General features: G+C 51.9%; 1 protein-coding gene across 9 annotated transcripts in view; it reads left to right on the plus strand.

Annotated features, from left to right (window-relative positions):
• The window catches only part of ATP9B (ATPase phospholipid transporting 9B (putative)), a 212,593-nt gene that overhangs the window by 160,921 nt on the left and 38,231 nt on the right, over positions 1-13,441 (plus strand). For all 9 annotated transcript variants that reach the window (XR_012121287.1, XM_073213253.1, XM_073213259.1 and 6 more), the window contains 2 exons: positions 4,016-4,128; positions 7,025-7,273. Coding sequence is in view for 8 of the 9 variants with exons in the window: in XM_073213253.1 (XP_073069354.1) it covers positions 4,016-4,128; positions 7,025-7,273 (362 nt within the window). In the remaining variant the exon portion in view is untranslated. The remainder of the gene's footprint in view (positions 1-4,015; positions 4,129-7,024; positions 7,274-13,441) is intronic.

A 13,441-nucleotide genomic window follows, 5' to 3' on the forward strand; every position in this document is an offset into this window, starting at 1 on the left:
GAGGATAACACTCGTGCAGATAGCTGTGCAGTATTCGTGGTGAGCGTGCAGATTCCTGGAGCCGGACGTCCAGGTGCAGGCGCCAGGCTGGGCTCACGTGGCCGGCCCACTCCAGGGCTGCGTGGGGCATGTAGCAAGAATGACAGCTTGCACAGGAGCGTCCGCTTGGCATGGACGACGGCGCTCATCCTGGCACTGCCTCGGCCAGGCTTCGGGTGCACGGGCTGCCCCCGTCCACACCGCAGAGCCGCCTCCCGAAGCCCCCGCGCGCTTCAGTGTGAACGGCTGAGATGGTGTGATGGTTCTGTCAAACGTGGCCCAGACAGCTTTCTAGAAATAGCTGATCTTTGTTAATTGTTTGATAACATTTTGATCGGTAATAATAATAATAATTTGATCTCTTTTTCCTGATAAGCCTTGTGACCTTTCTTTGATCAGGCTTTCAGCTTCCTCAATGAGTAAGAACACAGCACATGAACTGGGTTATTGGTCCATTACCAAGAGTCGGACCGAGGCAGCCGGACATGGTGGGAGACGCACAGAACACGTAGCCAAGGGACCCGCATCCCCACCCCACTGTTGCGCCGGCAGCCTGACCACAAGCCGCTGCTTTAGTTTCTCTGCTATGTTTGCTCGTGTAACTCGGGTCGTGCCCGCCCGCCCGTCTGAGCAGACAGTGGGGAGGTTTCCGCACGGCGACAGCGCGCTCGTGGCCTCACTGTCACTGTGTCGCTGGGTCGGGCCCCGTGCCCGAGAGGCCAGCCTGGGGCTTGAAGGCATGAGAGGACCAGCAAGGCCTGCCTGCAACGCTGGGGCGTGAGCTTTACAAGGCGCATTGGGCAGCAGGCCTCTGACCGAAACGCGGCTCCGTGAGGGCCAAGGACGCCACCGGCCGCCAGGCCCAGCAGCCAGGCCATCCTCTTCTGCCCGCCTCCTTGTCTCGTTGCCTCGCACACCGGCCTCCTGAGTAGGGCTGGGCCCTCTCTGGTCTGGGCTTATGGGTAGTTCAGCAAGGATTTGTCTCCTCTTCTGTCTCACCTAGACCCTGTGCCTGGTCTTTCCTGTCCTTTGACCCCCACTGCCAGCTTGGTGACCAGTCCTCACCACCCACACGGGAGTCCCCAGAATGAAATTGGAGCCCAAAAGCATGGCATGGGGTCCCCTTGGCAACTGGACACACTCAGCTCCCCCACCCTCCCCTCACTGACTGTTCCTCAGGCCCCAGACACCTGCTTCCCGTGTCCCCTGCCATGCCCAGTCACCCACCTCCTCCGTCCCAGCTGCCCCAGGCCCCCTGCCGCCTCCAGGCAGCCGTCCAGCCTTGCCCAGGCCATGTCGGCCGCTCCCCTGGGTGTCTGGAGCACTGAGTGCCTCCCGGTAGCAGGACTATTGGGTACCCGTCCCTCTCCCTGCAGCACCATGGCTCTAAGGGAAGGGCCCTTGCTGCCGGCGGGCCTGGCGTGTCTCACGGGCTCTCCTCGTCCTTGGCCACCTCCACACAGGACAGGTGGTGGCTCTCTGCTGCTGCTGAGCTCTGAGGCTTGAGAGCGGGCAGCACCTTGGGCTCCACGGCCCACAGGCGACAGGCAGGGCTTGGCGCCGGCCCACCAACCACCAAACCTTTTCAGGTTTTTGCCAGATGAATGCAGGGGTTCCAGCCTGCCAGGGATGCGCAACAGGGGGCGCTGTGTCACTCTGAGACGTGTGGAGGGCCTGTGGTGTATCAGCGAAGGAGGGGACGGGGGCGTCTCCACACTAGGGGGAAGTGCCAGCGAGCAGCCGGGCTCTAGGCTGGACTGCTGGGGAAGCTGACCAGCGAGGCCCCAGGCGCCTGTGGGGGACAGAGCTCGCCCATCTTCTGGGTGGAGGTGGGAAGGCGGGCAGCTGATTGCACGCAGACCATGAAGAGGGGGAGTGGAGTGGTGGGATTCGACGTCAGGCCTGTGGTGGCCCCATGGTGGTGGCTTGGCCCCCGAGTCCCAGTGCATCCAGGCCTGCCCCGCAGCCCGGCCCCCCGGCCAGAGGCACACAGATGCCTGTGTAGTATTCTTCACCTCAGCTCTCTGCAAGATGGTCAGTACAGAGCAGCTAGGCTGGAAGGAGTAGTGCCCATCTTACGCTGATCGCGATGGCCCACCGTGAATACAGTGCTTCACATCCAGCACACATCAGAGAGAACAAGTCTAAAGGAGCCCCTTTATATCAATCTGATAACAAGCATTTTTAATTTAAATAATGTAATTGTTAAGTAATTTTTCAGAGAACTGCCCATTTGAGCCCATGTGACAGCTGAACTTTGTGCTTATTCCAATGGGATTTATGCAAATTTCACTATCCTTTGGCTGTAGGTGATAATAGGCCTGTTGCTCCCATCTCAGATGTGATACGGGGCATCCGTGGGACCTCATTTCACTTGAAGACTGAATGTCTGCTGACTCCATCATTTACTGTGAACTAGTGTTCTAAGTTATTTCTCCATTATTTAATGAAGAGGGTGTCACAAGAAGCAGCAGTTGTATAAACTGCCTCTCATGTTATTTCGATCGTTGTGATTCTCGGTCACTTTCAAGGAACTTCCAAGCCATTCACTCAACGCATTGGCAGGGCTACGTTGAATTTTGTAAAAGGTAAAATTCATAAAACTGATCGATCATCTTCTGATAGTCTGCTCTTCGGGATTCACAGAACCGATATATTATGCCCTTGTGGGAGGGCTTATCAAAACAGTCACTAGAATAGCAATTGTAAAGTATAGGTTTTCCCTTTATTTTAAAATCGCCTGTGTCCTGGTGGGAGTTCTGAGTCAGATGAGCTGTTTTGCTTTGAACACTAATGCTAATGTGTATGGAGTCACAGATAGATATGAAACACTTTGTATTTTATTTTCAATTTCATGTGTGCCAGAAAAAAACAAAAATTAGTCAATATTTATGAGTTTTATAGTCTGACATTTATTGTAATTGACTGACTGTATGACTGTTCGTGTCCACGTCGGTGTCAGTGGGTCTGTGCTCCGAAGTAAGTGCAGGGACCCCAGCGAGACAACGTACTGCACGTGGGGTGCATGTTTGCAGGGCATCAAACTTCCCCGGGTAAGCAAATATTACATGCATGTATTATATGTATTTTTCTATACTAAGTGATACATGTATCAAGGGGTTAGGGACTCCTTTCATTGTCATTAAGGTGTATAACATTGTGATTTATGTGCCACTTTTAATGAAAGTTCACCAACTTTAAAAATGTATACTGTTATCTCTACTCATAGTGTTACTTCCCCTCATTTGGTTGGCTGTGTATATTTTCCATAGGAAGCCGAAACTGTGACACCCCCTAAAACCATCCTGTGATGCCCTCTTGTAAACCACTTCCTTCTGCACCGAGAGTGAGGTGCTTGCTGGAGCTCCGTCCCTGGCCAGCAGCCCCGGGGAGTAGCCTCGACCTCCTGGGCCGCGCTCCCCGCCCCCTCGTCCGCTGGGGGGCAGCGGGACAGGAGGGCGTTTGGTGGCTCGCCGAGAACTCGGCTGAAGAGACGCCCACCTTTCTGTTCCCGGTGATGCTCACGGGTGCATGTGTTTCTGCTCAATCAGAAATACTGGTTGGAAATCGCGGTTTTTTTGAAAACTATTGCTTTGGGCTGGTTGATGTCTTTCCCAGGCAGTTTCCAAAGCGCACGTGCAGAGACGGGCTCAGTTCTGCAGTTTTATGCCTGCCTTTTTCAGAACGGGCAAAAATTGCATCTGTACCAAATCACAGATCTGAACTGAAGGGCAGAGACCGGACGTTCTTCATGTAAATAGAACCCTTCACATTGTTAAAAGCTGTTACAGAGGGAACTTGGCCTTCTGGGAGGCACTCGCCGGTCCTCGCTGCTGAAACGAAAAGCGTGGCAGGCGCGTCACAATGTGCGCGGGCGGAGGAGGTGCATCCGCCTGGGGCCCGCACGCGGCTGTGCGGGCCGGGCTCCCGCTGGGCTCCCTGTAGTTACCCAGATCTTACCGCTGCTTCTTCACAGGGACCCTCACCCAGAACGAAATGGTGTTCAAGCGGCTGCACCTGGGCACGGTGTCCTACGGGGCAGACACGATGGACGAGATCCGCAGCCACGTTGCCAGCGCCCCTTCCCAGGTACACCGCGGGCCCCGCGCGGCTTCCTGCAGGCTGTGCCGAGAAGCAGCCTGTAGACCGAGCACCCTGTGTCCTGCAGTCACCGGTTATGATTTAGGAATAAAAGGCTGTTCAGGTCATTTCTCAAATCAAAGCATTTTGGTTTAAAAGCATTATTTAAATCAATATGCTTTAAATAAGCATTTCTATATTATATAATCATAAAGGACATAATGACCTTAGGTCATTTTACTTATGTTGCATTTTCTTCATGAATTATTTGAAAAGCTGTTCAGTAAACACAGTGTTTTTAAGAATGTGAAGTAGAATGCTGCTTTAATCAAATGCATTCAACAGTTCCCGTTTTTTCCTCATAGTTAGTAAGCCTTTCTCGTGCTTTATAAAGGCGCGCTCCGTGTGTCCACCTCGCCAGCGAGCAGGAGCGGGCCCCAGCGCTGTGAGCCCTCGCACAGCTGCCGCTCCCCGCAGGGCCTCCCCGCCTGGCCGACCGCCGCTCCACAGCCGTTCTCCCCCGCTGGACGGTTCTGAGGGGAGGCTCAGGACCACACCGTTCCCGCCTAAATATTCAGTCTGCATCTCTGCTAGATAAGGACTCTGTGGTTGTTTTGTTTTCACATGACCCAAGTCTTATCTTTTTCCCTGGAGCCCCCGGAGCTCTCTGGGGCCGCAAGAGTGGGAATTCCTGGCTTCCCATGAGGGTGCACCCCGGCACTCACCGCATTTGCCAGAGACACTCTGGGCTGTGCGCTGCCCGTGGGCGGGTCTGTTGCCTGGCCCCCGTCTTAACACTCCAGGCTGGGGACGTTAGACCCGTGAGGGCCGCCGTGTGTGCGTGGGTCCTGCCGCGATCAGTGGGGGGTGGGCGGCCCGAGCCATTTCCTGGTGTTTCCTGTGGGCTCCGTGGTTCCCGGAGCCCTGCTTTCAGATGGTGTCGGTTTGCCTTTGGATTTATTCATACCTGTCATGCAACATACAGCGCCCCTTCTGTGTGGGCGAACCTGGCATCCGGTGGGGTCTGTTCCAGGCACTCCCCTAAGGGCCCTCACGGTGTGGAGGAGCTGTTACCTCCGTGGTGCGCCCTCACCTCTGTGCTCATGGGGGGCAGAAGGCAGTTGCCTGTGTGATAATGAGCTGAGGCACATCAGGCTCATGGGCAGCTCGTTCTGCAGAGACGCAACACCTCACCTGCGCCCGCAGCACTACCGTAGCGCCTGTGGGTGGGGCACACCCACCAGAGGCTGGCGCACGTTGTCCCAGCAACTCACCCCAGCCTGGGTGTGCACACGCTGGACTCCCACTTGCCCTTCGCGGTTTCCACTCGGACAGAATTCAGGGTAGACTGTCAGCCTTGCCCTCAGCACAGTGATGCTTCCCAGGCTGGCATATACTCTTCTTTACTTTTGAGATGCTGTCAGATGAAAATACCTCGTGTGTGTACGTGTATTGCATGTCGTGTCTGTCGCTCATAAGCATACATCCATGCACATAACTTACATATGTGCGTGGATGTCGTTGATTTCAGTTCATAGCATTTTGTGACCTTGAGTAGTGATAGGTTATCCATAAATATATATGACTTATAGCTACAAATAAGTTATTTTACTAGAAAGAATCGAAGCAGAAAAGATCAGTCATTATATAAAAACAACAAATACTTAATACTTAAAATAATGCCATCTAAGAGGACTTACAAAATTTTTTTTACTAAAAGCTCTCTTGGATGGTGGTTGGCAGCACTTCCCTTGTGACATCGTGTTCCTTAGGTTCTGCTGTCTTACTGGGGTGACAGCAGCCTTCCAGGCCCCCACTAAGGTCACAGAAATCTCTCATGACCTGATCGTATTTCCCCCCTGGAAGCAGTTGGTGACAGAGGGCACGATGTTTAATGGAATTTGTGTGAAATTAAATTATACGGCCATGAGCACACGTAACATAATTCAGAGGAGGAAGTCAGCCGAGTTCCCTCCCGCCGGAGCGGCAGCAGAGCAGGACACAGATGTGGGGCCTGAACGCTCACCCTCGGGAAGGCAGCGCCCGCTGCGCAGAGAGGTTAAACCCCTCATTAGACAGCACTGTAATTTGATGGGCAGAGTGTTCACGGCTCAGTGGCTCTGTGCACCCCAGCCAGCGGCAAGGGACTTGGCTCCCGAGGAGGAGCGTCATGAGCTGCTCTGAAGTTAACCGAAGAGGTGTGACAGTCCCGAGCAGGAGGTGAAGGGCAAGAAGTCACCCGCTTCGCTGGTGGAGACGGGTGCCCCAGCGCAGCTGCGTGTGACGCGAGCCAGCACACACATCGGTGCCAGCTGGTGGTCACCGTGCGAGGACCGGTGCTGAGTTCGACACGGCATCGTTTTCCCTCAGAATGTGACGGTTCATTGTATTTGATTATTGTCTACAAAATTAGACACTGATCAGAGACTGTTGCAAGGTAGATTAATTTATGGTAGTAAGGGAAGATTGATGAACATTTCTCCTGCTTTTAACTTTATACCATTTTATACAGCATTTTTTAAAGAAAAATGAAAGCAGTTGTGAATATGCCATTCTGTTTTGTTCTTTAGCTTACTCTGCTTCTAGAAGTAATGAATAAACAGGAATTATTAAAGACTTGGCAAGTTAATGCCGTGGTTAAACTGGATCTAGTAAAAGGAAATTGTCATATTTTAGGTATTATGTCAAATACTTTGCTGTACTTGACAACTGGGAAATATCAAAGCACTTTGCAGCACTAGAGTAAAAGCAGCTTATCATGCCAATAGGTAAGACAGTCAGAATCAAATTAGGTCACCAAGTCAAGGCACTTTTCTTACTGATGGCTAATTAGCTTATAAAAACAGCCTGTATTAATTGCAGTATCAGCTTTATCTCCAGCTTTGCTACACTCTGTATGTTCCAGGTGCAGTCTCAAGCCAGTGGAAGCAATACCAGTTCCACACCACCAAGGACAGCCCAGTCTTCGGCTCCCAAACTTAGGAGAAGTGTTAGCAGTCGAGTACACGAAGCAGTGAAGGCCATTGCACTGTGCCACAACGTGACGCCGGTGTATGAGTCTCAAGCCAGTGTGGCCGGGGAGGCCGAGTGTGCAGAGGTGGACCGAGATCTCAGCGATGAGAACCGTGCCTACCAGGCCTCCAGCCCCGACGAGGTCAGTTGGGGCCCTTGCGCAGTCTAATCCATGGGGTTCCTCAGAGTCAAAGCCGTGTCACCTGGTATGTCTCACCCAGGCCCAGAGGGGTACAGAGAGGAGCCTTGTGAGAGACCTGAGTGCCTTAGCTGGGCCAGAGCTGTCCAGCTCCCCAGGGGGCAGCCCCCAATGTAGTCAGGGCCCCGGACACGTGCCTTTGGTCTTACTGTGTCCGCGCATCTCTGCATGTCCGAGAGTTAGTTACTGGGGAAAAGACAATCAGACAGTTTCACTCATTTTGTGCACCGATTTGTGGCCAGGCCGGATCTCAGAACAGCTGCCAGACCCAGGGTTGCTCAGATAGGCGTCCGTCCAGTTTCTCCTCGCCTCCAAATCATCAGATCTGCATGTTGAGCTTTGGGTTATTTTTGCCACAATTTCGATATAGTGTATCTATTTCAAGAGAGAATTGGGATGTAAATCATCTCACAAATGTACAGGTGACAAAAATGGCCGATGAGTCATTTCTGACTTGACACCGTTCTTCGGTTTTTAGATTGATGGAGCCCATTATCACGCACCCAGTCCCTGTACAGTCAGTGTGTTTCACTCACAGGCTGTTTGTCCACTCTCTCTGCTCGAGACCCTTCAGCCCCTTCTCTAAAGTAACAAACCACCCACGGAAGCAATATAGCAAACAAGCCGCCTCAAATTCTCTGTAAAACTGGGTCATGTAAGAAAAATGCCCCCAAAAAGTACCTGCAGTCAAAGCTTAAAAGAGGAATCTGACCTCATGATTCTTGCTAACAAGTTTTTTTCAAAAGAGAAAAGTCCTTACTGTCAAAGCATCAGCCAGGAACCAGGTGCCGCCTCTCCCACCGGGGTGGCCACGACCCAGCAGGCTCCGTCCCCCGAGGCAGGTGCGAGGCTGGAGAGCCAGGCCCCCTGCTGCACGGCCGTGGCCAAGCCGAGGCTGTCGGCGGCGGCAAGGACAGTGTCCACGGCGTCTGCAGGGGCATCCCCGTTCGCCTAGTAAATAATCAGGCAGTCACGAGGTGCAGGTGAGTTCATGTTTGGGGCAGCGTCGGTGGGTGACCAGCACAGCTCACCGTGCCCCGAGGCAGACGGGCTGCCTGAGCACCTGGGAGGGGGAGCGGAAGTGCATGGGGCCCGCTGCTGCCTGCAGGCCTTCCCTCCTGCCCCCTGCACACTGCCTGGATGTGTCTGGGCGCTCTGTGTTCAGAGCGGCCAGTCACACACATCCTTGTCTGCAGACCCAGGGCTCTGAGGTGGCACCCTGTCCGCACACCAGGGGGCGTTGTTTTGTTCTGTTTTTCTCTGTATATTTCCCTTCTCTGTATACGTGCTCAGTTCCTGAAAGGCTGGCTGTGTGCAGGCTGAGTGCGGGTCCCAGCGTCTCAGTCCGCCTGCGTCCTGACCCTTCCCTTTGACACGCCTTCGGGGGCTGTGGTGCGACAAGGGCCTCGGTTTCTCCGCTTCCCCAAGTGGCTGCTCACGGTTGTCCCTCCAGACATCATCCAGGGGACATAACGCAGGGCACAGGCCTCAGTCACCCTTCTGTAACTTCACAGCGAGGAAAGAACAGTGCGAAGCCCTAGTCAGCAGCACGGGGTTCCACAAAACTACACACCGCTGCTGTGTTTTGAAAACCAAATTTATTTTCAGGCTTTACATAGGTACAGACCTAGTTACATAGATATTTCTTTTTTGTTGTATAGTCAAGAAATTATCTTAATCAAAATAAACCAATTTAGAAATTAAATGTCCTTAGTCACATAAAAGCTTAAAAGTGGTGAAAAGCAGCCAAAAAGATAGAAGCTTCGTTGTTTTTTAGACACAGAAAGCGGAGTACATTTCCGTTCGGTTTCTCGTCTCCCTGTGAACCGAGCACATCGACGGTCGCCTTCTTGTCTTTCTGCACAGACCTGCCGCCCTTCCTGTCCCCACATGGTTGTCCGCACCCCAGTGATCTCCACGTCACGTGGCCCTGTGCCCGGGCCCCTGCTGGTCACCGTGCTGTGCTGGGACTTCCCTGAGGGTCTGCACACCTGCCCCAGAGGCTCTTTCCCTTCCAGTGGTTCCCATGCCTGCGGCCCCACAGCCTTCCCTGTAACCCTGCTTTCATGGCCACATTTGCTCCTGAACCTACAGGGCCTCGTGTCACTAAAACCTTCCTGCTGACCCACGTGCCTGCGGTCTTCTAGTAGTGCCCAAGCGTGGCCCACACAGATGGGTCTGGCTGAGCAGCTCCACGGCCCCGAACCCCCGCCTCCGTTCATCTCCGCCTTTGTCCAGCTGTGCCCAACCCAAGTGCTCTTCCGATGCCCGAGTAGCTCAGGCCCCTCTGCCTGGGCTGCCTGCCTCCTGCACATCAGGGCAAAGGCACTCTCTCACTGTCATGTTACTACTTCACGTTTTATAGCAACCTTACTACTTCTATAATTAGAGGGGCTATTTTTCAATCAAAATGAATGAGAAAAGATGAAGATAAAGAAGGATCTCAAAGCCTGCTTGCTCTCTAACCACTGTCATCAGCTCCGTGTGCCCTGTGGTGGCTCCTGGGCACCGCCGCACACCGCGATGGTGTCGTGGTCAGTCATCGCCAGGCACTCCGCAAGGTCTTCAGGAGGGGCCGGGCTCTAGCCTGTCTCGCGTCACGGTGTCTGTGTACCTGAGCTGCTGGCCGAGCCGCAGGCTGTTGGGAACGTGGTGGGAAGTGCTCGGAGCAGGCGGTAGGCAGAGCCGACACTGTGTAGTCGAGCTCTTCCAGGACTCCGGTCATGCTGCCACAGTCTCGGAGCCAGAGCCCTGGAGGCAAGCCAGGCTGTGTCCATGCGGGTGGCGTTTGCCTTTTGGTCCCCCATGAATTGTGATGGTGGAGGTATTGGCAGAGCCTGTGGGTGGGCTTAGCTGCCCTGCCGTGAATGGTTGCGGCTCCCAGAGGATAACCTAGTTGTCGTCTGGAGGAAATACCTGGGGAGGTGTGGGCACCAGGCCCGACACCCTCACACGCTTCCTGTCGCACCTGAATCGGTGGGCAAGACGTCATTGTGCCCGCTGCTGGATTTTTTAGGCCCTGTTGACCAACAAATGTTTAAGAATCTCTTGTAGCCAGACTCAGTATGACTTTAGGAGTTGTGTGTTTATCAAATTGTTTTATTTGGGAAGAGAAAACCAGAGAAAATGCAAAATTCAAGAGTCAAAAGCAAATTCGGGGGTCTAAACTGGTAAGATGGGTGAAGTATAAGCGTGCAGACGGCTGTGCCAGAGCTCCGGGGTGCACGTCGAGGCAAGTGGCGGGTCGCCCGGGATGCCGCTGGGGGAAACGGGCCACATTCTCGTTCTCAGAATGTGCTAAATGTGTGGCTTTTTGTATTACAGTATTCTAGAAATTCTGAAAAGTTCCATACGATTATATATTGAAAAAGTTATGGGAAACATAGACTACAGATATCACCCAAGGAAAATTTTATTGAAAGTTTTGACAATATTATATTAAACATGTACCTTATTACCTGCCAAAAATAAATATACATTTTGTTTGAAACACATGGGGTTTTTCATCTTTAGGTTTTTGTGTAAGTTGTCACCCTTTTAAAATCTTGAATTAGGAATCCGCAGCAGAGAAGGGTGTCACTGACTCAAAAACTACTGGAATGAAAGAGAAACGGCTAGTGTCTTAAACGTAAATCTTTTACTTGTTCAAAGTTTTTCTACTTTGGAAATTGGACAGTGATTAGAAGTAGCAGAACATTAAATAGCCTTAAAAAAAATCCCTAGCGTATTTTAAATTTGAAAATGGAAAGAATAGGCTTCATCATAATTTTTGAAGCTCTCTATTGATGCAGCATTTGCAAACCCTAAAGCCTAAGGAAAATGATCTCAATGGTTCATTATTTAGCTTATTGAACTTTGCTGCTGTGAGGTTGACGGATGGCGGCAATGTTCCCAATCACCAAAGCACTATTTGAAAAGCATTTTTTATTGAATAAAGTGCTTAGAATATTGCACCCTGGAGCTTGATTCAGGGAAATGGCTCAATTGATGTTTTCTGTTTGACCTCAGCTTTGACCTGCCCGACATACAGGTTAATAAGCAGCAGCTTTCGGAGACTCCAGGGCCTGTGTTCTGCACCAGCACTGTCCCTGTTTGTGGCTCTGTGTCACCCTCATCTTTAGGAAGAACGTGACATATTCAGTAAAACATCTTTTTTCTAGAGTCTCTTGTGTCACAGCTGCAACTCTCATGATACACGTAGTCTTCATTTTCATGCTCCTGAAAACAAAAAAGGATCTTTTTACCTCGCCTACACATGTGCACAGGGTAGTTTTTTATACAAATACTGGAATTCTGGGAGAATTAAGTCCCTGTGGCTCTGTGGGGTCTCCAGGTGCTCGCCGTGGAGTGTCGTCTCGGTACGTCTGGTGCTGACTTTGAGGCGTGGCAGGTGGTGGTGTGGCAGTCCTGACTGCCAACGCGTCCATCCCGGGGACCCCGCAGTGCATCGTCACCTGTCTCACAACGGCCATCATGCTTCATTTCCTCAAGAGAGTGGAAAGTTCGCGGCCTGCCACTGTGTCCGTACAGCAGCACATGGCCGACTCCAGCCTGGCGAGCAGAGTGTTCCCTGGAAACTCCTGGACAAAGTTAAGCCCAGGCCTCGGCACTGGCGTCCTGTGCGCCGCAGAGACCAGGGCACGTGCCGCTGCCGCTACGGGGGTGTGCACCCCTGGGCAGAGTGGAAAGGTCCTCAGGCCAAGTGACTAGTGACAAACCTTGAGGACCTCTGGCCTCTTTTGGCCCAAAAAGATGGATTGACCTTGACTTTTAAAGACTGCTTACTCCTGTACCCAGGCTATTTATTATTCTTCAGGCCCCTCACATGGGAAAGCTCTGTGTTTAAATATTATTGCAAGGTATAGATGTCATCTCCTCCCTCGGACATTTATGTGCAGAATCAACTAAAGTTTATGACAAACCATGAGCAGGTTTTATAAAAACAGAAGAACGTGTCCTCTTTAATGGCATTGCTTCTGGATTTGCCAGAGTAAATGCCAGTGTACGGGGCCAGCGGTGGTTTTGAATCCATTATATGTGCCCCTACTGAGGCAGGACTGACTGGTGTTTCAGTGTGCAGGGGAGCAGGTCCCCTCGATGTGTAACCCTCCCCGTGGTCCTCAGCAGCAGAGAGTGTGCGCACGGCCTGTCATGCCATTGGTGGGCAGTTTTTCCAGGTGATCAGATTGCACTTTATGTCCGTAATCCTATCCAGTCACAACAATGGTGGTAACACTGCAATGGGCAGCAAGGGCTTGTCAGGGAGAAGGGACTGACATATAACCGGCGTGTAAAGTGCATCCGGGATCAGAGCGGGCAGCTGTGTGTACGTAATTGCAAACATGATGAAGGAAATTCCTCCCAAGTTTTTCAAGCACAATAGCACAGAAACCTTCAAATAATGGCATTATAGAGAAAGATTAATAAATGACATCTTGCTCTACGTTATCTTTCCTCCCACATGATGTGTGTGACTCGGTGAATCCTTTGTCTACCGGCTGCTTTGCACGGAGAAGCAATGGGTCACTTGACACAAAGATTACGTCTGTGTTCCTGACCAGCCTGTGGGTGAGATTTGGCTCAGGCTCACACTTGAATATATTTTTTACACTCACGTTTTAACTATTTTTACTTTGCATTACTGTCAGTAATCGCAGTAGTCAGAGAAATAGTCATTTGAAATGTTTTAAGCCTTTAGTTCTGGGTTATCTTTACACTTCAGGAAGGATCTCTCAGGATTACATCCTATTATAATGTCAGGCAGCAGCCTCCACATGAGCATGGCAGCTCGCAAGAAGTCTTTGATAAACTGTATTTTATTTGAATACTGACAAAGTTCCCTAAACAGACGAAATCAAATAGCATTGGAAACTCTCTGAAGAACGCACATCTGGGCACCAGGGAAGTTTCTGTGACCTGAGACTGTGGTGGCAAGAGGCAGGGTGCAGGTGGCCCGCGCCATCGTGACAGCGTCCAGAAGGAGCAGGGAGACGTGGGCAGCCCTGCCCCTGACCAGGAGGCGCTCAGTGGGGAAGGCAGGTGGCCGTGTGTTAAAGGCCCGAGATAAATGCCGAAAGCCTAGCAGTTCCCACCGGCCCCTCGGCAGCTTTC

This window comes from Manis javanica, chromosome 9, assembly GCF_040802235.1.
Source record: "Manis javanica isolate MJ-LG chromosome 9, MJ_LKY, whole genome shotgun sequence".
NCBI lineage: Eukaryota > Metazoa > Chordata > Mammalia > Pholidota > Manidae > Manis > Manis javanica.